The sequence below is a fragment of the Eleutherodactylus coqui genome, chromosome 3, assembly GCF_035609145.1.
Source record: "Eleutherodactylus coqui strain aEleCoq1 chromosome 3, aEleCoq1.hap1, whole genome shotgun sequence".
NCBI lineage: Eukaryota > Metazoa > Chordata > Amphibia > Anura > Eleutherodactylidae > Eleutherodactylus > Eleutherodactylus coqui.
This window is the reverse complement of record NC_089839.1, coordinates 3,631,248-3,654,941: the sequence shown is the minus strand read 5'-3', so window position 1 is coordinate 3,654,941 and position 23,694 is coordinate 3,631,248. Positions and strand designations below refer to the sequence as shown.

The 23,694-nt window shown below is 52.7% G+C and overlaps 1 protein-coding gene across 3 annotated transcripts in view; it reads right to left on the bottom strand.

The window, feature by feature from the left end:
• The window catches only part of CENPF (centromere protein F), a 46,898-nt gene extending 23,614 nt beyond the window's left edge, over window positions 1–23,284 (bottom strand). For 2 of the 3 annotated variants that reach the window (XM_066595065.1, XM_066595067.1), the window contains exons 1-10: window positions 23,200–23,284; window positions 19,228–19,418; window positions 17,567–17,763; window positions 14,512–14,624; window positions 13,563–13,654; window positions 13,066–13,354; window positions 6,207–6,409; window positions 4,554–4,679; window positions 3,325–3,453; window positions 916–1,080 (exon numbers count right to left, since the gene is read on the bottom strand). In XM_066595065.1, coding sequence (XP_066451162.1) covers window positions 916–1,080; window positions 3,325–3,453; window positions 4,554–4,679; window positions 6,207–6,409; window positions 13,066–13,354; window positions 13,563–13,654; window positions 14,512–14,624; window positions 17,567–17,763; window positions 19,228–19,389 — 1,476 coding nt within the window. In that variant the 5' untranslated portion in view covers window positions 19,390–19,418; window positions 23,200–23,284. The remainder of the gene's footprint in view (window positions 1–915; window positions 1,081–3,324; window positions 3,454–4,553; window positions 4,680–6,206; window positions 6,410–13,065; window positions 13,355–13,562; window positions 13,655–14,511; window positions 14,625–17,566; window positions 17,764–19,227; window positions 19,419–23,199) is intronic. The other variant, XM_066595066.1, reaches the window with a different exon arrangement.
• Window positions 23,285–23,694: the final 410 nt, after the last annotated feature.

Below are 23,694 nucleotides of genomic sequence, written 5' to 3'. Positions count from 1 at the left end.
ACAGAATGGGAGGAATTGGGCTAAGCAGCAGCACATGTGAGAAAGACTTGGGTACACTAATAGATCCTAGACTGAACATGAGTCAACAATGTGATGCAGCAGCCAAAAAGGCAAACACAATTCTGGGATGTATTAAGAGAAGCATAGAGTCTAGATCACGTGAGGTCATTATCCCCCTCTACTCTTCCTTAGTCAGACCTCATCTGGAATACTGGGTCCAGTTCTGGGCACCCCACTATGAAAAAGACAGAGACAAACTGGAGCAAGTTCAGAGAAGAGTTACCAAGATGGTGAGCGGTCTGCAAATCATGTCCTATGAGGAACCGTTAAAGGATCTGGGAATGTTTAGCAGAAGAGAAGGCTGAGAGGAGACTTAATAGTGGTCTACAAATATCTGAAGGGCTGTCACAGTGTAGAGGGATCAGCCCTATTCTCATCTGCACAAGGAAAGACTAGAAGCAATGGAATGAAACTGAAAGGGAGGAGACACAGATTAGATATTAGACAGTGAGGGGGATCAATGAGTGGAACAGGTTGCCACGGGAGGTGGGGAGTTCTCCTTCAATGGAAGTCTCCAGAGGCCGGACAGACATCTGTCTGGGATGATTTAGTGATCCTGCACTGAGCAGGGGGTTGGACCCAATGACCCCAGAGGACCCAATGACCCCGGAGGACCTGATGACCCCGGAGGACCCGATGACCCTGGGGGTCCCTTCCAACTCTACTAGTCTATGTTCGAACAGTATGTAAATATAACGGACGCTCAAAAAGACCTTTATTGCCCCAAAGTCTGATATTGGCTGCGGTGTTATACATGACAGCTCTCCATAGTCCGATTACAGAATTAAAATGCTCAGATATTTAGAATGCTCGGAGGCATCAAGGGATTAAAACAAACAAACAAACAAGACTTACCTCCCGCTCCTTCTTCAGATCCTCCCGCTCCTTCTTCAGATCGTCCCGCTCCTTCTCCAGATCGGTCACATGACTCTGGCCGGTTGTAGCGGCTTGTTCTGCTCTGGATAACTTCTGCCTCAACTCTTCTACTTCCTGTTCCAACATCTTCTTCTTGTGCGCCACCTGCAGGAGAGAAGACGTAACTTATCCACACAGACCTTACAAGAACCTCGCGACTCCCACAGCCTCAATCACTGGCGTACAGAGACATCTGGCGACTTATGGGCGACTTTAGACTCCATTCACATCCAGAGCTGCACTCACACCCCTCACATCAGATGTGACGACCCTTTCTGACCCTCCGACCTCCTTCTGTCTGTTACTATATAGTTGAATTCTCCATGGTATAATAGTTCTGGATCTCCTTTTCTTAGAGGATTGTGTAAGCCGTTCCTTTGTGATTCCTCCTGGAAATGTAGGAATAAATAGACAACTGGGTGTTCCTGCTCCCCTGGTCTGTAGTGTTATTAAGGGGCGGTTCACACAAATCGCAGCCATCTGTCTCCCCTGACGCCCCAGAGACTAGAAGGGCTCCTTCACACAAATGTAAATACTTCCCTATCGCCTTGCGGCACAATATGCAGTGAATAGAACCCGCGGCCTATAACGGATTCATTCACCGCTTCAGAATTGTAACGATTTGATAAAACAAAGGAAGCGACTCTTCTGTTGCACACAGAGACCGCCGCTCGCCGCGTCCGCTACATGACAGGTACTGGAAACGCCCCGCTGTCCGATTGTTCCACTACACGTGACTTCCATGAAGGCTCCGCGGTGAGCCGCTACTGCAATGTAAGCACCGACACAAACGTCCTTCCATCTGTTTACCGCATCCATGAGGTGTACAGACCCCAAACACTGCGCTGAACAGCGGCAAGAACGGCAACGCCCAGTTGTCAATGTACTCATACATGTCCAGCAGGAATAACAGAGGGACGGCACAATGCCGAGGCCCGGGCCACCAGTCTGCCCACATCCAGGAGCCTCACAGAGGTAAGTGCCCGCCTGCTCAGTTTGCTGCACGACATCTGCCAGACCAAGAGAATGCCACGGAGCGAGCGCTCGGCCCTGCTGACCAGGTAGAAGGAGCCGCCCGCCATAGGTAGAGCGGATCTTACCAAGTGAAGGGTCTACCGACGAAGATGACCTCCGGAAAGAGATACAGAGTATCCAAACGCTTGGGTCTAGTGAAGGGGGATCCCAATCCCCAGTCAGGACGTCTTCAAAATTACTTGTGGGAAGGACAGACCTTAAGAGAAACGTCTTGGACACCTGGGAGGATCTTGCCCTGCGGATGCTTCTGGTTGCCACCAGTCTGGAGCGTTCTGCCCTGGGGTCACACATGGTGCCCAGCGGTAATTCGCTTGGGCGCTGCAGAAGCAAAGATGAGCCAGCCGCCAGGCAGAGTGACCCTATCCTGTGCCGGTGGTCCTGGCAATCTGTTAGAAGAACCACAAGAAGTAGCACAAGTCTCAGCAGAGAAGGAGAGATGCTGAGAAAATGACCCAAGAGTGCGATATAAGCCTGGGGGAGGGCAGGAGCCAATGGGAGCGCGGCAAGAGTGTGCCCGGCACAGCTAGTACCTCCTCCCTGCAGGCCACCACGATAGGTTGGGAAGAGCCTGTGAGCCCACCCTTTAAAGGCCAGCCACCAATTGGTTGGCTAATGTAGCAGCCCGCCTCGAACCGCCGCGGCTCCCCCTTCCTGGAATGGCGGTCCGGCAGCTGCTGAGAATATCCTGCTGGGAAAGGGGGAAGAGAGGCTTCTGAGCAGCCCCCGACACCTAGTGGCCGCAGGGGGTAACAGCCGGTAGGAGGAGCTAACACTTGGTGTCCACCTCCTAGTTGTACGGTCCAAACTGGGTCCCCCAATGACACGGATGAGAAATACCCAATACGACCGTGTGGATGAGCCCTACTACAGCGACACGCACCAACAACTACATCCACAATCATTAGTGCAGCGTCACCGTGCGACCGTACCATCTCGCTGTCCCGTGACTAAAGGCGCCGTTTTTAAACGGGTTATCTCACAAAACTGATTTGTCACCAAGCTGTAGGACACACGATGAATGATGGACCGCCGGAAGCCCCTGCAATCACGAGAATGGAACACCCCGATTATAGTGAGCAGATGTGACCAGCGCTGCATTGACTTCTATGGGGCTACTGACAGTCCACATGTGCTCCGCCATTCACCGGTAGACTTGGGGGGACCCAGCAGCCGTGGGCATTGGTTCTTTACGTCCGGGACACACAGCACACCCCGGCCACCTTCATGCATCTGTAGTACAGACAGGTATCCCAGCCTGATGAATACGCCCCCTGTCACCGGCCTGAACCCACTGCCAGCAGGGCGCAGTCTTACCCGCTCCAGTTCAGACTGGCAGGAGTTGAACTGGTTCTTGGCCTGCTCGGCCTCCTGGGACTGTTTGCTTCTCATCTGCTTCAGTTCTTCCTCCGTATTCTTCAGGGAATTCTGCTGCCGTAGCATCTCCTGCGTACAAAGATGTGATTACATAACAGCCAGCAGGGGGCACTACCAGCTCAATGCAGGCACCCAGCACTGGCAACATAGTGGGCAACCAGAAGACAGTTAAAGGAGACACTACCAGCACAATGTGAGCACTACAGACAGCACTGCCATCACAGTGGGTAGGTAGGTGATAGTAGGAGAAGGCCACTACTAGCTGAATGTGGGCACTACAGCAAGCACTGCCATCACAGTGGGTAGGTAGGTGATAGTAGGAGAAGGCCACTACTAGCTGAATGTGGGCACTACAGCAAGCACTGCCATCACAGTGGGTAGGTAGGTGATAGTAGGAGAAGGCCACTACTAGCTGAATGTGGGCACTACAGCAAGCACTGCCATCACAGTGGGTAGGTAGGTGACAGGAGGAGAACGGCACTACCAATTGAATGTGGGCACTACAGACAGCACTGGCATCATGGTGGGTAGGTAGGTGACAGGAGGAGAACGGCACTACCAATTGAATGTGGGCACTACAGCCAGCATTGGCATGATGGTGGGTAGTTAGGTGACAGTAGGAGGAGGGCACTACCAGCTGAATGTGGGCACCGCAGCCAGCACTACCATCATGGTGGGTAGGTAGGTAATAGCAGGAGGAGGGCACTACAGCCAGCAGTAGCATGATGGTGGGTAGTTAGGTGACAGTAGGAGGAGGGCACTACCAGCTGAATGTGGGCACTGCAGCCAGCAGTGGCATCACAGTGGGTAGGTAGGTAATAGTAGGAGAAGGCCACTACCAGCTGAATGTGGGCACTGCAGCCAGCACTGGCATCATGGTGGCTAGGTAGGTAATAGTAGGAGGAGGGCACTACAGCCAGCAGTGGCATCATGGTGGGTAGGTAGGTGACAGTAGGAGGAGGGCACTACTAGCTGAATGTGGGCACCGCAGCCAGCACTACCATCATGGTGGGTAGGTAGGTAATAGCAGGAGGAGGGCACTATAGCCAGCAGTAGCAGGATGTTGGGTAGTTAGGTGACAGTAGGAGGAGGGCACTACCAGCTGAATGTGGGCACTGCAGCCAGCAGTGGCATCACAGTGGGTGGTAGGTGACAGTAGGAGGAGGCACCTGCTGACTTTCTTTCTCCTGCTCCTTCAGTTTCTGCTCCAGGCTCCGGCGGGCGCTCTCTGCATTCTGTCTTTGGCAGCTCAGCTCGTCGGAGACTTTCTTCAGCTTCTGCTCGGCTGATGTGAACTGAAAGAAAACCGCGACGGCGGGAGAAACACCGCGATAAAGAGGCGCGAAGAAATGTAGGTAATAAGGAGGTTACGGTCTTGGGCCATGATGGCGGCCATGGAAATACCTTCTCTACTGCGCGGCCGTGGTGGGTGGGAGCTACAGGAACGGACGAGCACGCTACTTAACACCACAGTGAGCGACGGTCTGCAGGTCGGACCAGGGTGGTGGGGTCAGCTGTGGAGATGGTGAGGGTCCTAGAGGTGGGACCCAAATCTGTGGCACATCGTATGATTTTCAGCACGGTGCCCGATCTTCAGCGGCGGGCACCGCAGGAAGCAGCTAGCGGGCAAGTATAAAAAAAAATAGCCCACCCGGCTGCCTACCGGGCTTCACAGCACCAGAATGTAATTGATGGTCCTACAGGGAGACGACAGGTTCCCTTTAGAAGGGGTTTTCCAGAGAGAATACTGATGACTTATCCTCAAGATAGGTCATCAATAGTAGACTGGCTGGGGTCTGTCGCTCGGGACCCCGACTGATCAGCTGGGGGGGCGCATGCTGTCTGCACCGCAGTAACACAGAGGTCAGAGCGGAAGCCTTTACGCCGACTTCCATGTAGTGGCCAGCGCTTGTAACTGCAGGCACGACCCGTGTGGATTTCAATGAGACCCGAGCCTGCAGTTACATGCACTGACCACTACATGGAGGTTGGCACAGAGGCTTCCGCTCCGACCTCTGTGTATTTGTGGCGCTGACAGCATGCGCCCGCTCAGCTGATCGGTCGGGGTCCCGAGTGACAGATCCCAGCCGATCACCTAATAAAGGACCCATCCTGAGGAGACCTCATCAATAGTATTTTTCACTGAAAATCCCTTTAGGCAAGAAACTGCCCCTTAGTCCCCGGGGGTACGAGGCGGCACACGGAGCCCATCTGCTGCCACCGCCCGCAGTGGAAGATTGGCAGCAAATCCACAGCGGCTGGGTTTTACCTAAATCATGGAGTTTGTTGTGGATTTCAAAATTTGCAAAAGGTTGAAATCAGTTGTCAAAATTAGCAGCATAAAGCAACACAAAGGAGGTTCTGCAGACAATGTTCACGGCTTGTCCACGGGGGCCAGAGCTTATTGTAAAAAGACTCTCTGCGGTATAAGATTAGAAGAGGCAGAATAATACGCAGCGCCGCTCCATGCATTCAGTAGGGACTTCCAGCGCTCACAGGGGAGGTAAGCATGACTTCCATCCCCGGACTCAGCAGCTCACTTACTGCCAGACAGAAGCCCAGCTCACAGGACCAACAGTAGCTGACAGTCCTTTAAATCTTGGCCACGTCTTGTACTGCTGATTGGTGGGGGGCGACGCCTGGCATCCCCCACGATCAGCTGATGGCTGGAGCCGGAACGATAATGCAAGCAGAGCCTCATTCAAGCTACAGCGCCATGGCTGGCTGATCAGCTGGGAGTCGGGATGCTGATGACCTGCCCAATACTGTAGTCATGGAAACCCCAATAATGATTGATGTATCCGTCATCTCACAGTCCTCACCTTGTCTACAGACTGCTGGAGCTGCACCGTCATCTGCGCCAGGTCATCGCGGCTCTTGGTCAGAGTCTTGTCCTTCTCGGCCAGCTCCCCCCGCGTCTTGTCCAGCAGCGCCTGCGTCTCCTGGAGTTTGGAGAGTTGGACTTTGAGCTCCTTTTCTTGCACTTGTATTTGAAGATCCAACTCATTGACTCTGGACCTCAACTCTGCAAAAGGGGGCGAGAGAAGACCCCGCGGTCAGTACGTACGAAACAACCTGTCTATAGGACAATTCTTTCTGTAATCGTACTGACATTGTGCCCCGACGGCCCCTTTATTACCCCCATCTTGTAGCGCTGGACTTTGGTCTTCAGACCGGCAGCGATTTGCCGCGGTGTAGATCCCACTGTGTGAAGAAATGGTTCTGCCGGAATACCGGCCCCTGCGGACAGGAAGCTTTTTGTAGTCCCTGCAGATTAGATGGCGGTGCTGACATGTTCTGACCGGCTGACAGGAAGGGGTCAGCGATTCATGCTGCTTGCGCCAAATTCTGACCTCCCATCAGCAACAGAGATCTGGGCCCATCTGACCAGGGGATGTTTTCCCGCTGCTCAGTGATACAAGTTTTGCGCTCTTTTGCCCGCTGGAGTCTTTCTGTTTCTCTTAGACACAATGGCGCTGGAACTGGTCGTCCGCTGTTATAGCCCACAGCTTGAACCATGGAGACGGACACTAAGCAGAAAAGTGTTAGTGCCTGTAGGGGGGGGGGGGGGGGGTGTAACTGGTCGGAGGAGCTAAGCTAGCCAGCAGTAGGAGCAGCCAAGAAAAGTACGAAAGAAACCTCCAAGGAGGGACATGTCAGTAAAACACTAGTAGCAGCACGGGGCGGCCGCGGGGTCCGCAATGAATGAGACGGCAAAGAGATTTTACGGTAAGTACAAAAATCTTTTTTTCTCGTCTGCATCATTGGGGTCACAGCTGAAGACCGCGGGACATTCCAGAGCAGACCCCCAGGGTGGGGGAATGTGGAAGGACGCATACAGTCAGTCTACAGCCGTTTGTAAGACTCTTCGACCGAGAGAGGCGTCCGCAGGTGCAAAAGTATACATCCGGTAAAAAGGTGAGCGAAGAGGTCCTCGTAGCGGTCCGGCACACCTGCATAGCAGAAGTCCTGCTGCATACCGCCCACGAGGCACCCACTGCCCGAGTAGAGTGTGCCAAAACTTGGAATGGAAACATTTTGCCCTTGGCACGATATGCCTCTTCCCTTGCTGATCGGATCCGGCAAGAAATCTTAGAATGGCAGAGTTGGAAGGGTCCTCTGGGGTCATCGGGTCCAACCCCCTGCTCAGTGCAGGATTCAGTAAATCATCATCACAGATATTTGTCCAGCCTTTGTTTGAACACTTCCATTGAAGGAGAACTCCCCACCCCCCATGGCAACCTGTTCCACTCATTGATCCCCTCACTGTCTAATATCTAATCTGTCTCCTCTAGAGATGAGCGAGCGTACTCGGAAAAGCACTACTCGCTCGAGTAATTTGCTTTATCCGAGTATCGCTGTGCTCGTCCCTGAAGATTCGGGTGCCGACACGGAGCTGCAGGGGAGAGCGGGGAGATCTTTCTCTCCCTCTCTCCCGCCCGCTCTCCCCTGCTCCCCGCTGCGACTCACCTGTCAGCTGCAGCGGCACCCGAATCTTCAGGGACGAGCACAGCGATACTCGGATAAAGCAAATTACTCGAGCGAGTAGTGCTTTTCCGAGTACGCTCGCTCATCTCTAGTCTCCTCCCTTTCAGTTTCATCCCATTGCTTCTAGTCTTTCCGTGTGCAGATGAGAATAGGGCTGATCCCTCTGCACTGTGACAGCCCTTCAGATATTTGTAGACCGCTACTAGGTCCCCTATCAGCTTTCTCTTCTGCAGGGTAAATGACGACCTTGGCTGGTGCACGGCCATCAGGAATCACAAACAGAGGGTCAGAACATCTGAAAGATGTAGTTTGAGAAAGGTGGATCCACAAGGATCACACGAGATGCAGTTTATGAAGAGCGCGTTCTCTTGGATGAACTGTGGAAAGACAAAATGAGGGCAGAACGATAACTCCATTGACGTTGGCACCCACTTAGGTAGGAAGGAAAACGCAAGACCACCTTGTCCTGATGAAACGTAAGCTTGGCCGACAAAGCTGCGGGCTCTGAGATCTCTCGGATCGTTGTGACAACTACTAAAAAAGCCACCTTCAGGCCAACTGGCGAGCTGGAACTTCACCTAATGGCTCCAATGAATGAGACTGTAAAACGCATCCAGTACAAGACTAAGATCCCAAGGAAGAATAGAGGAATAGTATGAAGGAGCGGCGTGAGCAAAGCCCTGTAGAAAAGTACAGACGGCCGACTTGGAGGACAGACGGCCGACTTGGAGGACAACTTAAGAAATTTGTCCAAATCTAATGATAAACCCGAGAGGAGGGGAGTTTCTTAGCTTTCTTACCAGCGGCTTCAACCACCATGCCATTAAACAAAGGGTAGGCAAACTCGGGTGTAAGAGCGGTCCCTGTAAGAGAAGATCTTCTCGAAGAAGGAGGCGCCACGGAGAGTCGATAAACAGGTCAAATAGATCCGTGTACCACACCCTGGGGGCCAATCTGGGGCGATGAGAATCACCTGAAGGCCTTCTGTCTTGAACTTCTTGGGAAGTCATAGGATTAGTGAGAAAGTAGGAAAGACATACAGGAAATAGAATTCTGTGCATGGAGCTAGTAGAGCGCCCACTGCTCAAGCTTGGGGATCCTGAGACCTGGCCACAAAGATTGGCAGCCTGCGATTCATTCTGGACACCATGGGGTCGACGCCCGGTTAATCCCATCCTCGACCAAGAGTTAAAAAAATAAAACTTTGGGATGAAGTTCCCATTCTCCCGGGTAGACTGTCTCTCTACTGAGGAAGTTGGCTATCCAATTGTCTACTCCCGACATATGGAAGGTGGTCTTCATCAAGATCTTTGCCGCTTCTTTCATGACTTTGGTGCTGCAAGTCCTGATCTGATGATTTATGTACGGGACAGCCATCGCATTGCCGGTTTGGACCCGAACTGTAACCCTGTCAGCTGTAGTGCAAAGTGATGAAGGGACAGGAGGATGGCCCAAAGTTCCAACACATTTATTGGTAGTGTGGCCTCCTTTCTGGTCCAAGTTCCTTGCTCTGAAAAGGTACTTCCCAGATGGGTCTGTGGGGACTCCAACCACCAATACAGGGAACTCTGAAGGTGCAACGGTAGTCAGATCTTTAGATCGAGGGACACCACTGACTTGTCCCACTTCGAAAGCATGTTCCACTGGAGCGGGTGAGCATTAATAGCCATGACGAAGGAGAAACCCAGAAAATTCAGTCGATGCGACGGTGTGAGGGACATCTTGGGATGGATGATGATCCACCAGAACCTAGTGTGTCAAAATCACAGAAGGGGCCCTTGAGTCACGCATCTTATTAGACTCCGAGGGATGTAACTAACAGGATATCTACTTAGATACAAGCCAGAAGACTAATCAAAGAATATCTGCCTTATCCCAAGATGTTTTCTGACAAAATGGCAAAGATGTACTTGTAGACAAATAGCCAACTAAAGCCAACCTATTGGACAACTCCTCCTCCTGCCGACCCTCTGGCTGCACTACTGTTTATTTGGACTTTTTGAAGCTTTGTTACTTTGTTGTATCGATTTTCCTCGCAGTGTGATCCTTGTTATTGGAGAAGGTAACCCATCACTCGGCTTTGATTGCCTTTTCTTTCTCTTCTCTGTAACGCCGATTGATCTTAACGCTATCGTTTGTTGTCTCAAAGCATGAAATTGTTTGTAATGGAAAATCCTCAAAAAAATCTCAATAAAAATTATTTAAAAAATATATAGATACATCACAGAAGGGGAATGTTCAAACAGACAAAAAAAGTCACAAAGCGGCCATATACTTACTGATGCAAGAGGGCGGAACATGAACCAGGTAACCCCCAGCATGCAGACAGCCAGGCTGGAGTTTATCAGTAGGTATATGGCCATTTTCTGTGTCCACAGTGATGTGGAGACTCTCCAGGTCGGCTGACAGCGTCGGGGCTTTTATCATGAGGTCGTCACGATAGGGAATGGCCACTATCCGCTTGGAGTGTAGGAGAGCCATCACTGACACCAGAACCTTGGTGAAGACTTGGGGAGCCATGGCCAATTCAAATGGAAGAGCCTTGGATTGATAATGATGGGACCGGATGGCAAAGTGGAGCAATTGCAGATGCACTGGGCAGATGGGTACATAAAGGTAGGCATCCCTGAGGTTGATGGAGAACATCTTGTGGTTTCATGGAGGCAATGACAGATCTTAGTAACTCCATGCGGAAATCTCAGACCTTTACATAAAGATCCAGCCTCCTCAGATGCCGGACGGGTCTGACAGAGCCAGGCTTCTTGGGCGCCACAAAAAGATTTGAATAGAAATCTGCAGACCGCTGAGGAGAAGGCATGGGAACGATGAAGCCTTGAGCGGACAGGGTGTCTATTGCCCAAAGAAAGGCTCTGGTGTTACCATGCGGCGGTTGCTGGTCCTCCCGGGGCGACGGTGTGCGGGGTCCCGCAGTCGGGACGCGTCCCCCCGGCTTGTTGTCCGGCTGCCAGGGGGGTGAGTGCCTGGCCGGCGTGGTGCTGGTGGCGCGCCGCACCATGTGCGCGCTCATCTGTGAGTGCAGCTGCCGCGCACAAGCTCCCTTTTGTTGTGTTCTGTTAGAAGTTGGCTCTCTCTCTCCGCCCCTGGGCGGAGGCTTCTGTTTAAAGGTCGGGCAGAGACTTCTAATCATGGCCAGTTATTGGTTTCCATCAGTGTGCTAGCTAGTCTGCCTCTGTTGGTCTCCTGCCTCTGCCAGCTTGTCTGCTATACCTTGCTATTATCCGCCAGGTTTCTCCATCTGCCTCAGTTCTGCTTAGTATTGTTCGTGTTGGTTATTTTCATCTGCCTCTTCTGTCGGTATTCTACCCTTTGCGGTCCCTAGTGAGAGTAGGGATCGCCGTCCAGTGGCCCGCCTGGGGTTGGCCAGGAGTTGAGGCAAGTAGGCAGGGACAGGGGTTGTGGGTGAGATCTAGGGCACCCGGGCTGGCGTATCAAGGGTAGTATACCGTAACATCTGGTGTTTGAAGGAGACCTTCGAATTCTGGAACTAAAAAAAAAGGATTGGGAGGTTGAGCTGAAAATTCTACAGCACAACCTGAAGACATGACTTCCCGAACCCAAGTGTCTGAAACATGGGCGGACCAAGTCCCCCTGAAGAGGGATATTAGCCCTTTTCCTGAGCAGATCGGGTGGGAGCCGCCCCTTCATGTAGAAGATTTAGTGGCGTTGGAGGTCTGAGGACAGGGACGCCAGGATGGTTTTGGTTTAAACGATGGTCTTAGCTTCTGTTCCTGTGAGGCCTTTTTAGTATCCGAGCTCCGGGGACTGGGGCGATGGAAGGATTAAGCTGTGCCCTTTTCTCTTGCAATGCTCTTGTACGTCCAGGTCTGTTTTGTGATTGAACAGAACTCTTATCCCCCAGTAGCCTCCGAAATGTTTCATCACGTCCGGCTCCGAAAAGTCTTGAGCCAACAAAGGGAAGAGCTGTTAAGGACTTCTTGAAGGAAGCATCTGTGTCCCAGGATTTCAGTATGGCATGTGGTTACTGAGGCCGCGACATGCGAGCGAACAGTCTGGCCGTATCCAGGAAGGCTTTCCATATAATCCTCCCACTTGGGCTGTTGCGCCATATCTGCTAATTGTCCCGAAGAGGACGTGGAAAGAATACCTCAGCGTAGTTGCTTAGCTCACCGGCCCGAGTGCCGACCCCCACAGCCTCGAAGGAAGTTTTAGCTTAGAGACCATTTTCCTGTCGTGCATGTCTTGAAAAGGTAAAGCGTCAGCCAGAGGGAGAGCAGTGCGCTTCATCAAACGAGATACTGGTGGATCTGCTGCTGGCCAAGACGACCACAGAAAAGGATACAGGATATCTAGACTCTTGGGTTTAGTGAAAAGCTTATCAGGAAGGTTCCATTCTCTGTTCAATATGTCAACAAACTCTTCAGGAGGAAACACTGGCTTGCCTTTAAGCAGGAAGGGAGTGCTCCAGTAAGAAGGGGGTCCATAGCCGGCGGGTCATGTCTGAGTTAAGGCTTTGCCTCCTTTTCTTCTGAGATTAGGATAGACCACAGCACAGTTAACTCCGGTCTGTTCACCCTCCTTGCTGGGATAACAGAGAGTCCTGCCTCCCTGTATTCCCCGAGTCCAAGTGGTTCTTGAAGATCGGCGACAAACAGGTCGGCCTCCTACAGACACTAAGCTAAAAACTAGTTAGCTTGGTGTCTGTAGGAGGGGTATAACTAGGAGGAGGAGCTAAGACTTTTTTTTGCTTCGTGTCCTCCCCCTAGTGGCAGCAGCTATACCCACAGTCCTGAGCTGTATGCCCCAATCATACGGATGAGAAGGAGGAAAAAAAAAAAGTGCGTGTGTGTGTGTAATTCTTACTAACTATAATTATATATACATATATATATATATATATATATATAAAATCACCATGTTCATTGAAATCAGCGGGAGACACTTGCGATCCTTCGATCCTAACACTCGTGGGAGGATCACAATTTCACAGAAGCAATGCAATTTTGAATTTTATAAAAATTGCGTGAAAAAACACACATGTGCAAGTGCAATATTGGTCCAATATCACGCTTGCCTGTGTGAATAAGCCCTTAGTGCAAAAACAGAGCCCCATCTGTCCACAGGCGGTGTGCGGTACTGCAGCTCAGCCCTATTCACTCCAAAAGGGACGCCGTTTTAGGAAGAAAGCAGCCATGTACAATACTGCGCCATCACCTTGATTCTGGCTCCGGAGCTGATCGTTGGCTGGATTGTTGGAGTCGCAGAAGCTCCGGTTTCCGGCATCAGATCTGAGCCCTCTTTTACTCGGCGTCTCTTCTTGTTCCCACGGATACTGGATGGAAGCGTAATTCCTCTTGAGGGAGGCATCATGGCTGCTGGATGAGGCGCGGCTCGGTGTCCGCTCTTGCTGCCATGAAAACACGGAGGATGACAGCTGGTGGCGAGCAATGTCACGGTGGTTCATCGCATTCTGGGGTGCCGGCTGAGGCGTCTGGTTCACCAACTGCACAAAGACATGAAAACATAAGGATACACCAAAAAAATAACCAGGAAGTGATCTAAATGAGCAGAGCTGCAGTGTAAAGCACTGGGAAGGAAAGATCCAGGGGCTTTCATGAGACAAGTGGCTAAGCTGCAGTCACTAAAGCGCAGTAGATAAGGGTCACCCGGGAGTGAAAACGTCCGATTTCCCATGAATCCTTTCGTTTTACCTTAATTTGGAGAATTTTTAGCTCCGCCTCCAGCTTCTTTCTTTCTTCCACCTCCTTATTGTACTTTTCTTGCAGCTCTTCATATAGAGAATCTGGCAAAATGGAGGTCATATTAAAATTTTCATATACATGTTCGGTGCAGGGGGTGTGTAGACTTTTGCAACATATTAACCACTTCATGACTGCATGGTGTAAATTTACACTAGGCGGTTGTGAAGGGTGTATGGAGCGAGCTTGGAGGCCGAGTCCGCTCCATACCTGGCAGGTATCAGCTCTTTCCAACTGCCATGATTGGTTAGCACTGATGACTGCAGTTAACTGTTTAGATGCCATGGTAATATCTGACTGCACGTCTGAACAGTCAGCGGGACCCCGTAACTTGCCCCATCACCCCCCACACCCGCAATGTGATCAGGGGTGCCAATTCGCTAGCATGGCAGCCCAGAGTCTACTGAAGGCTATAGTGGCAGGACTTGAAAGGCAACATCAAAAATCACTTTATACTGCAATACTGAAGTATTACTGTATGTAGTGCAAGAGATTGCAAGTTCAAGTCCTGCGTGAGGTCGAAATAGAAGTGCAAAAAAAGGTTTTATAAAAGTTTAACAGTAAACAAAAAAAAAAAAAAGGTAAAAATTAAATATTTAAAGTTTAAAAAAAAAAACACTTTTCCCATAAAATTTTAAACTATTAAACCCCCCCCCCCCAATATATTTAGTATCCGCGAACATAAAAGTCGGACTATTAAAGCATCACGATATTCATCCCACACCGTGAAGGCCGTAGCCATGGAGACGTATAGGTCTGGATAGGAGCTGCATACATAAACAATATATGTTTGAGGCAAATCTGCTTCATCCGTTGATTTCAGATGAACCAGAATAATTAGTTATTGCAAAAGTCTTCACGCCTGTAAATAATTGTGAAAATGAAGAAAGTAAAAAGTTACCATGAAGTTTCCCAGGGGTGAAGGAGACCGTGACGCTTTTCTGGGGGGTGACACATACAGACATGTCCGCCGCACTGAACGACTGCTGGCTCCTCTCCAGGTCATTCTTATATCTGCAGGACAACAAGGTGAAGGCCACCATAACTCCGGTATCACCCCACAGACCAGGAGGAACTACTACAGCACGGAAGTCAGAATATCACTTATCAACCAGGATCAGGCTAGCTGGCATGAGCACTGCCAGCTATTGGAACTAGTCTCTCTCCACCCCCAATACTTGTCCCTGCTCCCCCCCTTCCATCTGCTGGCACCAGTATCTACCCACCCCTAATACTTGTCCCTGCTCCCCCCTTCCCGCTGCTGGCACCAGTATTTACCTACGCGTAATACTTGTCCATGTTCCTCCCTTCCCCCTTCTGGCACCAGTATCTACCCACCCTAGTATTTGTCCCTGCTCATCTCTTCTCTCTGCTGGCACTAGCCTTGCTGCTCCACTAAATCTTGTCCGTGCTCCCCCCTTCCCTCTGCTGGCACTACTTTCTCTCCCACTTGTCCCTGCTCCCCCCTTCCCTCTGCTGGCACTAGTCTCGCTGCTCCTCCCTTCCCTCTGCTGGCACTAGTCTCGCTGCTCCCCTTATACTTTTCCGTGCTCCTCCTTCCCTTTGTTGGCACTGGTCTCGCTGCTCCCCCCTTCCCTCTGCTGGCACTAGTTTCTCTCCCACTTGTCCCTGCTCCTCCCTTCCCTCTGCTGGCACTAGTCTCTCTGCTCCCCTTATACTTGCCCCTGCTTCCCCCTTCCCTCTGCTGGCACTAGTCTCGCTGCTCCCCCCTTCCCTCTGCTGGCACTAGTTTCTCTCCCACTTGTCCCTGCTCCCCCCTTCCCTCTGCTGGCACTAGCTTCTCTCCCATTTGTCCCTGCTCTTCCCTTCCCTCTGCTGGCACTAGTCTCTCTGCTCCCCTTATACTTGCCACTGCTCCTCCCTTCCCTCTGCTGGCACTAGTCTCACTGCTCCCCCCTTCCCTCTGCTGGCACTAGTTTCTCTCCCACTTGTCCCTGCTCCCCCCTTCCCTCTGCTGGCACTACTTTCTCTCCCACTTGTCCCTGCTTCCCCCTTCCCTATGCTGGCACTAGTCTTGCTGCTCCCCCCTTCCCTCTGCTGGCACTAGTCTTGCTGCTCCCCCCTTCCCTCTGCTGGCACTAGTCTCGCTGCTCCCCCCTTCCCTCTGCTGGCACTAGTCTCTCTGCTCCCCTTATACTTGCCCCTGCTCCTCCCTTCCCTCTGCTGGCACTAGTCTCACTGCTCCCCCCTTCCCTCTGCTGGCACTAGTTTCTCTCCCACTTGTCCCTGCTCCCCCCTTCCCTCTGCTGGCACTACTTTCTCTCCCACTTGTCCCTGCTTCCCCCTTCCCTCTGCTGGCACTACTTTCTCTCCCACTTGTCCCTGCTTCCCCCTTCCCTCTGCTGGCACTAGTCTTGCTGCTCCCCCCTTCCCTCTGCTGGCACTAGTCTTGCTGCTCCCCCCTTCCCTCTGCTGGCACTAGTCTCGCTGCTCCCCCCTTCCCTCTGCTGGCACTAGTCTCGCTGCTCCCCCCTTCCCTCTGCTGGCACTAGTCTCGCTGCTCCCCCCTTCACTCTGCTGGCACTAGTTCACTAGTTTCTCTCCCACTTTTCCCTGCTCCTCCCTTCCCTCTGCTGGCACTGGTCTCGCTGCTCCCCTTATAGTTGTCCCTGCTCCCCCCCTCCCCTCTGCTGGCACTAGTTCACTAGTTTCTCTCCCACTTTTCCCTGCTCCTCCCTTCCCTCTGCTGGCACTAGTTTCTCTCCCACTTGTCCCTGCTCCTCCCTTCCCTCTGCTGGCACTAGTTTCTCTCCCACTTGTCCCTGCTCCTCCCTTCCCTCTGCTGGCACTAGTCTCTCTGCTCCCCTTATACTTGCCCCTGCTCCTCCCTTCCCTCTGCTGGCACTAGTCTCGCTGCTCCCCCCTTCCCTCTGCTGGCACTAGTCTAGCTGCTCCCCCCTTCCCTCTGCTGGCACTAGTTTCTCTCCCACTTGTCCCTGCTCCCCCCTTCCCTCTGCTGGCACTAGTTTCTCTCCCACTTGTCCCTGCTCCTCCCTTCCCTCTGCTGGCACTAGTTTCTCTCCCACTTGTCCCTGCTCCTCCCTTCCCTCTGCTGGCACTAGTCTCGCTGCTCCCCCCTTCCCTCTGCTGGCACTAGTTTCTCTTCCACTTGTCCCTGCTCCCCCCTTCCCTCTGCTGGCACTAGTTTCTCTCCCACTTGTCCCTGCTCCCCCCTTCCCTCTGCTGGCACTAGTTTCTCTCCCACTTGTCCCTGCTCCCCCCTTCCCTCTGCTGGCACTAGTTTCTCTCCCACTTGTCCCTGCTCCCCCCTTCCCTCTGCTGGCACTAGTTTCTCTCCCACTTGTCCCTGCTCCCCCCTTCCCTCTGCTGGCACTAGTTTCTCTCCCACTTGTCCCTGCTCCCCCCTTCCCTCTGCTGGCACTAGTTTCTCTCCCACTTGTCCCTGCTCCCCCCTTCCCTCTGCTGGCACTAGTTTCTCTCCCACTTGTCCCTGCTCCCCCCTTCCCTCTGCTGGAACTAGTTTCTCTCCCACTTGTCCCAGCTCCCCCCTTCCCTCTGCTGGCACTAGTTTCTCTCCCACTTTTCCCTGCTCCTCCCTTCCCTCTGCTGGCACTAGTCTCGCTGCTCCCCTTATAGTTGTCCCTGCTCCCCCCCTCCCCTCTGCTGGCACTAGTTTCTCTCCCACTTTTCCCTGCTCCTCCCTTCCCTCTGCTGGCACTAGTTTCTCTCCCACTTGTCCCTGCTCCTCCCTTCCCTCTGCTGGCACTAGTTTCTCTCCCACTTGTCCCTGCTTCCCCCTTCCCTCTGCTGGCACTAGTCCTGCTGACCTCTTCAGCTCCTGCTCCTCCCTTCCCTCTGCTGGCACTAGTTTCTCTCCCACTTGTCCCTGCTCCTCCCTTCCCTCTGCTGGCACTAGTTTCTCTCCCACTTGTCCCTGCTCCTCCCTTCCCTCTGCTGGCACTAGTCCTGCTGACCTCTTCAGCTCCTGCTCCATCTTCTCCACGTGCTTCTTGGTGGCACTCAGCTGCCCCTCCAGGATGCTGATCTGCGTGTCCTTCACCTGCTGCTCGTGGCTCAGCTTCTGCCGCATCTTCTCCTGGTTGTCGCATAGTTCTATTAGACTCTGATTCTCCCGTTTCAGCGCTGTGACTTCACTTTTCTCACTTTCCGCCTGTTCACATCAATAAGAATAAAAATAATCCAGTTACTAAAACCAAAGTATTGATTAGAAATGTCCATCCGTTTTGTGCGCACAGCTCCTATGCAGAGCTGTGTGTCTCCGTGGTAACAGACTACAAACAGACCCTGAAGTCATCCTCCCTTCTACCTGTTCCTTACTGCTTGCAAATGTACAAGTAGGACTGCTGGATCAGACAATACCGGGTTTGTTTTTTAGTCCGTTACCATGGTAACACATAGGTTAGCACAAGAGCTGTGTGCTCAAAACGGTGGGATAGTTAAAGTAAAAAAAATAGTTGCAGTGAGGAAGGTTTTCATTCGCTTTGTGTCAATTTTTTACCATTTTCAGGATCTCTGCTTGCTTTCAGTGATTAAGAACATTCATAGTTTACATCCAGAGGCTGACGGGAGGGGAGGTCTTGCTACAATGTATCCAATCTGCAGAAAGGACTGCAGGGCAATTGTGGTCGCTCTGTGATGCCCTGTGATGTCGCAGTCTAATTGAAGTCAATGCCAACACTGTGAGGATGGCAAGATGCCACGCCCGTGACTCGCCAATCACAACCAGAGCAGCGAGTCGTGCCAATGTGACCGCTGTCGTGGAAAAAGCTACCGTGCAGCCAGAGTGTTCTCACACGGGTGTATGCAATGTTGGTCAGTGAAATACACGTCTCTACTGTATATATATATATATGGGTCGTGTCAAGTTTTTGTTGTGCATGTATGTACTGGATTTTTTTCACGGGAACCCCCCCCCCCCCCCCCCCAAAAAAAAAAAACACACAAGACAGCCCAATCGAAATCACTATCCTTTCCACGCCGTCCCCTGCCGCACACGTTAGGCCGCTCTCACAAACCTCGCTTTTTACCATAATTAGCGCGCCGTCCCGAGCGCCTCGCTGACCGCGGTACAATACTCCCATTGCATTTTAGCGTTTTAACGCCCCTCATCCCCCATCATGATGGTGTACGTTAAAAACGCCGTCAAACGCTGTGATATGCGTTCAAGAACGCCGCTCTAAATCGCGGTAAAATTGGTGCTGAGAGCGGCCGAACTGCGTCCGACACGTGACTGCATAGACTCTAATAGGCAATGGCGATCTGTCGTACGGATGGGACACGCTGCACATCAGAATACCCTACAGCAGATCGGCGCGGTTTACGTGGTCCGTATTACGTAAAAAATACGCACACAATACAGACAGAAGCTATACGAGGTGTGAAAGCCCCTCCCCCGCGGGCGATCAGAAGCCGCAATCTGCTTCCAGGTCTGTGTATTTGCGCCACGCGAACTGGGCCTCACACAGTTTACCTGCACTGATACACTGTAGCAAACAGCTGCTGATATGGTTACCTCCTCCAGAGTGACAGTGTCTGTATGGCGGTCCCTCAATCGGGCACTAGAACGGAGGGGGGGGGGGGGGTCCTACACTTTTGCGCTGACCGCAGTCCTCACCTTCTGTTTCTGCTTCTGGAGGACGGCCTCCAGGGCCTCCAGCTGGAGCTGCCGCTGCTGCCGCTCCTTCTTCAGCTTCTCCAGCTGCCCCTCCAGCTCCTGGATCTTCTGCAGGGTCCGGGTGGGGAGACCCTCCTTCCACTCCTCCAGCACCCAACTCATCGCGCCGCTCTGGGGGTCCGCACGGAAACCTGTGACATAAAGCCTCACAATGTTACTCTGTACGCGGCGGGCGGCGGTGAGAAGCAGCGATACGAGATGCCAACTCAGTCGGCGCCCGTCGGGCAGGTACCAGACACGACCCTCGCCATGTAGAAACAGTCAGCAGGAAGGAGCCAGCATTCCGCACAGCAGTCACATGACCTCACGCGCTCCGGCAGATACAACTGGCTGCACGCCGCTGACCGGCCGCGACACCAGAGGGGCCCCTGGCGATCTGGATGGGCCCTGTGACCCGACTGCGGGCCTACAGAAACGCCCCCCGAACCCAAAGCTGCCACAGGGTACAGGTGGAGCGCCCCCCCCGCTGGCCACAGGTGACGAGTACAGGTGAAGCGCCCCCCGCTGGCCGCAGGTGACGTGTACAGGTGGAGCGCCCCCCGCTGGCCGCAGGTGAAGTGTACAGGTGGAGCGCCCCCCCGCTGGCCGCAGGTGAAGTGTACAGGTGGAGCGCCCCCCCGCTGGCCGCAGGTGAAGTGTACAGGTGGAGCGCCCCCCCGCTGGCCGCAGGTGAAGTGTACAGGTGGAGCGCCCCCCCGCTGGCCGCAGGTGAAGTGTACAGGTGGAGCGCCCCCCCGCTGGCCGCAGGTGAAGTGTACAGGTGGAGCGCCCCCCGCTGGCCCCAGGTGACGTGTACAGGTGGAGAGCCCCCGAATGGCCCCAGGAGACGTGTACAGGTGGAGCGCCCCCCGCTTGCTGCAGGTGACATGTATAGATGGAGCGCCCCCTGCTGGTGAGGTATAGCTGGAGTTGTGTTAGTCACGGATGCAGGAGCCCGCAGCGGGGCGGGCCTGTCTATTCTGTACTGTGGATGGACCTGGCGGATTGACGTCGCACATCCGCTGTACAGCCTTTTTCTTCCCCGCACCGTCGCTCGGCGATGACGCAGAATCCACAACCTGGACGGTGTTAATGGTGGACAGAACGCGGCTCAGACGGATTACACCGACCTCTATGGGCGCCGTCCGCGCAGGAATGGAGCAGCCGTGATCTTCCGGGCTCATGCCCACGGACGGAGTGGGATGCGCCCACGGACTTACGCGGCGGGAGTACCAATTTTTTAAAACGTGGGTGCCCGTGGAATTCTGCGGTGGACATACGGCCTCCATTAACACGATATTACTGCGCACGTCCCGCTGCGGAAACACGCGGCGAAAGAGAACATGCTGCCATGTTTTCCCCGGGAAAATATGTGGCAGAATCACGCATGCGAGCGCCAACGGGCCGACGGCCATGAGGGTCAACAGAACCCAAGAACTGCGGTACAAATCCGACCGTGGGCAATGTTCTCGCCCCTATACCTATTTTACTGCACCCCAAGACTCTATTAGCTTTTGCAGCAGCTGACTGGCATTGGTTACTCCAGTTTAGTCTACAGCCCACTAGTACCCCCAGGTCTTTTCCCTAGCGGTACCCCATTTCGTGTATATTGGTGATATCCGTTTCTCCTGCCCATGTGCAGAACCTTACATTTACCCACATTGACCTTCATTCCCCATTTCTCCCCCCCCCCCCTGGCTTATCTCGGTCCGTTTGTAGCCGCACATTGTCCTCTGTTGTATTGATTATATTGTACAGTTTTGTGTCATCTACAAATACTGATATTTTGCTGTGCGGCCCCTCTATCAGGTCGTTGATAAATATATTGAACAGAATGGGGCCTAGTACTGAACCCTGTGGCCCCCCGCTAGTGACTGTGGCCCAATCAGAGTATGAACCATTTATTACCACCCTCTGCTTTCTATCTCTGAGCCAGTTCTTTACCCAGATACACACATTTTCCCCCAATCCGAGCTCCTCATTATATATATCAGCCTATTATGTGGCACGGTGTCAAATGCTTTAGAAAAGTCCAGATATACAAGATCAATAGACTCTCCCAGGTCCAGCCTAGAGCTTACTTCATGGTAGAAGCTGATCAGATTGGTCTGACATGATCGCCCCTTCATGAACCCATGCTGGTGAGGAGTTATTTTGTTGTTCTCCTTGATGTACTCATCGATGGCGTCTCCCAGAAACCCTCCAATATTCCTCCAGTCACTGAAGTGAGACTTACCGGCCTGTAGTTACTAGGCTCACTTTTTGACCCCTTTTTGTATATTGGAACCACATTAGCAATGCGCCAATCCAATGGCACAGCCCCGCTCTCGATAGTATCCACAAATATTAGATACAGCAGTCTATCTATCACAACACTTAGTTCCCTTAATCCTCCTGACCCGGCTCTGCACCTCCTCCTGGGTTAGGCAGGTGATATTTAGTTTGGGGTTGTTTTTTCCTGCATCTTGTGTGACATTTATTTGCCTTCATGAATATACTTGAAAAAAACTATTTAATAGATTTGCCCCTCCCCCCCACATATCATCTTTGATTTCTCCTGCATTATTTGTTAAAGGGCCGGCGCTCCCAGTGCCATCCGTTTGCTGTTGATATCATTGAATGGTTTGGGGTTCGGCTGCCGTTAGACACGATTATCTTTGGAGTGATTTTTGAGTGATAATCGTTGTGTTCTGTAACGGTGCGAGGAGATCGACCAAACGGTGAGCGATCGCCGGGCGCTCCAGAGGATGCGGCAGATGAGCTGGGTGTCCCCACTTGTGTTCTGCATCCAGCTGCTCGCAGCACCTGGCTGTTATACAGCTGAGCGGGGTATGGAGTATACAGCTGGACCGCTCTGCTCTTCATGCCCGCCTGTCATCAGGGAGCGGGATGAACCAATAGTATCCGCTGTGAATCCAAGATGAGGCTGATGGTCAGCACGCTGACAGGCAGCGATGAGCGAGGGGGGGTAACAAAAACTGCTGGATGCTGTTAAACTCCTCCCATTTGTCACCTGTACTGATATTTATGAGGATGCTGTTAAACTCCTCCCATTTGTCGCCTGTACTGATATTTATGAGGATGTTAAACTCCTCCCATTTGTCGCCTGCACTATTTATGTGGATGTTGTTAAACTCCTCCCATTTGTCGCCTGCACTGATATTTATGTGGATGTTGTTAAACCCCTCCCATTTGTCGCCTGCACTGATATTTATGTGGATGTTGTTAAACTCCTCCCATTTGTCGCCTACACTATTTATGAGGATGTTGTTAAACTCCTCCCACTTATCGCCTGTACTGATATTTATGAGGATGCTGTTAAACCCCTCCCATTTGTTGCCTGCACTGATATTTATGAGGATGCTGTTAAACCCCTCCCATTTGTCGCCTGCACTGATATTTATGAGGGTGTTTCCCCCAATTAGTGTTACGGACAGTATCTCTCAGCTGATCACGTGTTTCTTTACTGAGGTTCAGTGTTTTGTCGCCCCCTACTGAATGACAGCTTCTGCCTCGTTGGGGTTTTTGCCTTGCTCTGGATCAACAAGGGGGCGGGGCTCTGCCCTGGATGGACGTGCTCTCCCTCCAGCCTCACAGACTAGGTGTTACAATGTATCACCGGCTCTAGCAGAGGGGAGGAGCCGGAGACACTGCAGGCAGCTTACTGCTGCGGTACCAGACCCGTGTGCACGTCACGTGTGGCCGTTAGCTGCGGGGCTCCTAGCCGACGGGGACTGAAAACGGACGACACCGACTGCCGGTGATATGCCGGACGGAGCGCAATGTGGGAGCGGCCCGGCGGCTCCCAAGCACAGCCAGCAAGCACTGAGTACCGAGGGGAGGCGGCGGACATGACGGACTCGCGCCCCCCGTGAAGAGACCTAGAGCCCCGACGCCACTCTGTCCCCTCCCCCGTGCGGGCGCCGCTCTCACCTGTCACCTTGTGATCACCGGCCGCCCGCCGTCATCTCATCCGCTGCGGTAACGGCGCCGTCCCGTACACACAACAGCCGCACGTCAGCACCGCCCATCTACGGAAGGAATGCTCCGATTGGTCCAATGCCATTCCTCTGTCTTACTTCATTGGATAATGCGCATCAACATAGCCCGCCCATCAGACACACCCACCCGGAGAGAGCGCAGAGGGAGGCGTGGCTACAATTCGAATTTCTCCCCGGGAAATAAAAGATTGAGCGTGATTGGCTGTTGAAAAGAGCAATGCTATAGGCTGTCTTGTTATGACAGAGCAGAAGAAAGCCAATGAGAGCAGAGCGCAAGGGGCGGGGCGGGGCGGGGCCTCAGTCGCTGGGCTCGCGGGCGTGTTACTTATTGTCGGCGTTATCGGTTCATTTAACCCCCCAATGCCCGGTGTTCGGTCAGACTATCCAGACGACCGTCGGGGGTTTGCTAATATTTCCCTCGCCCCCC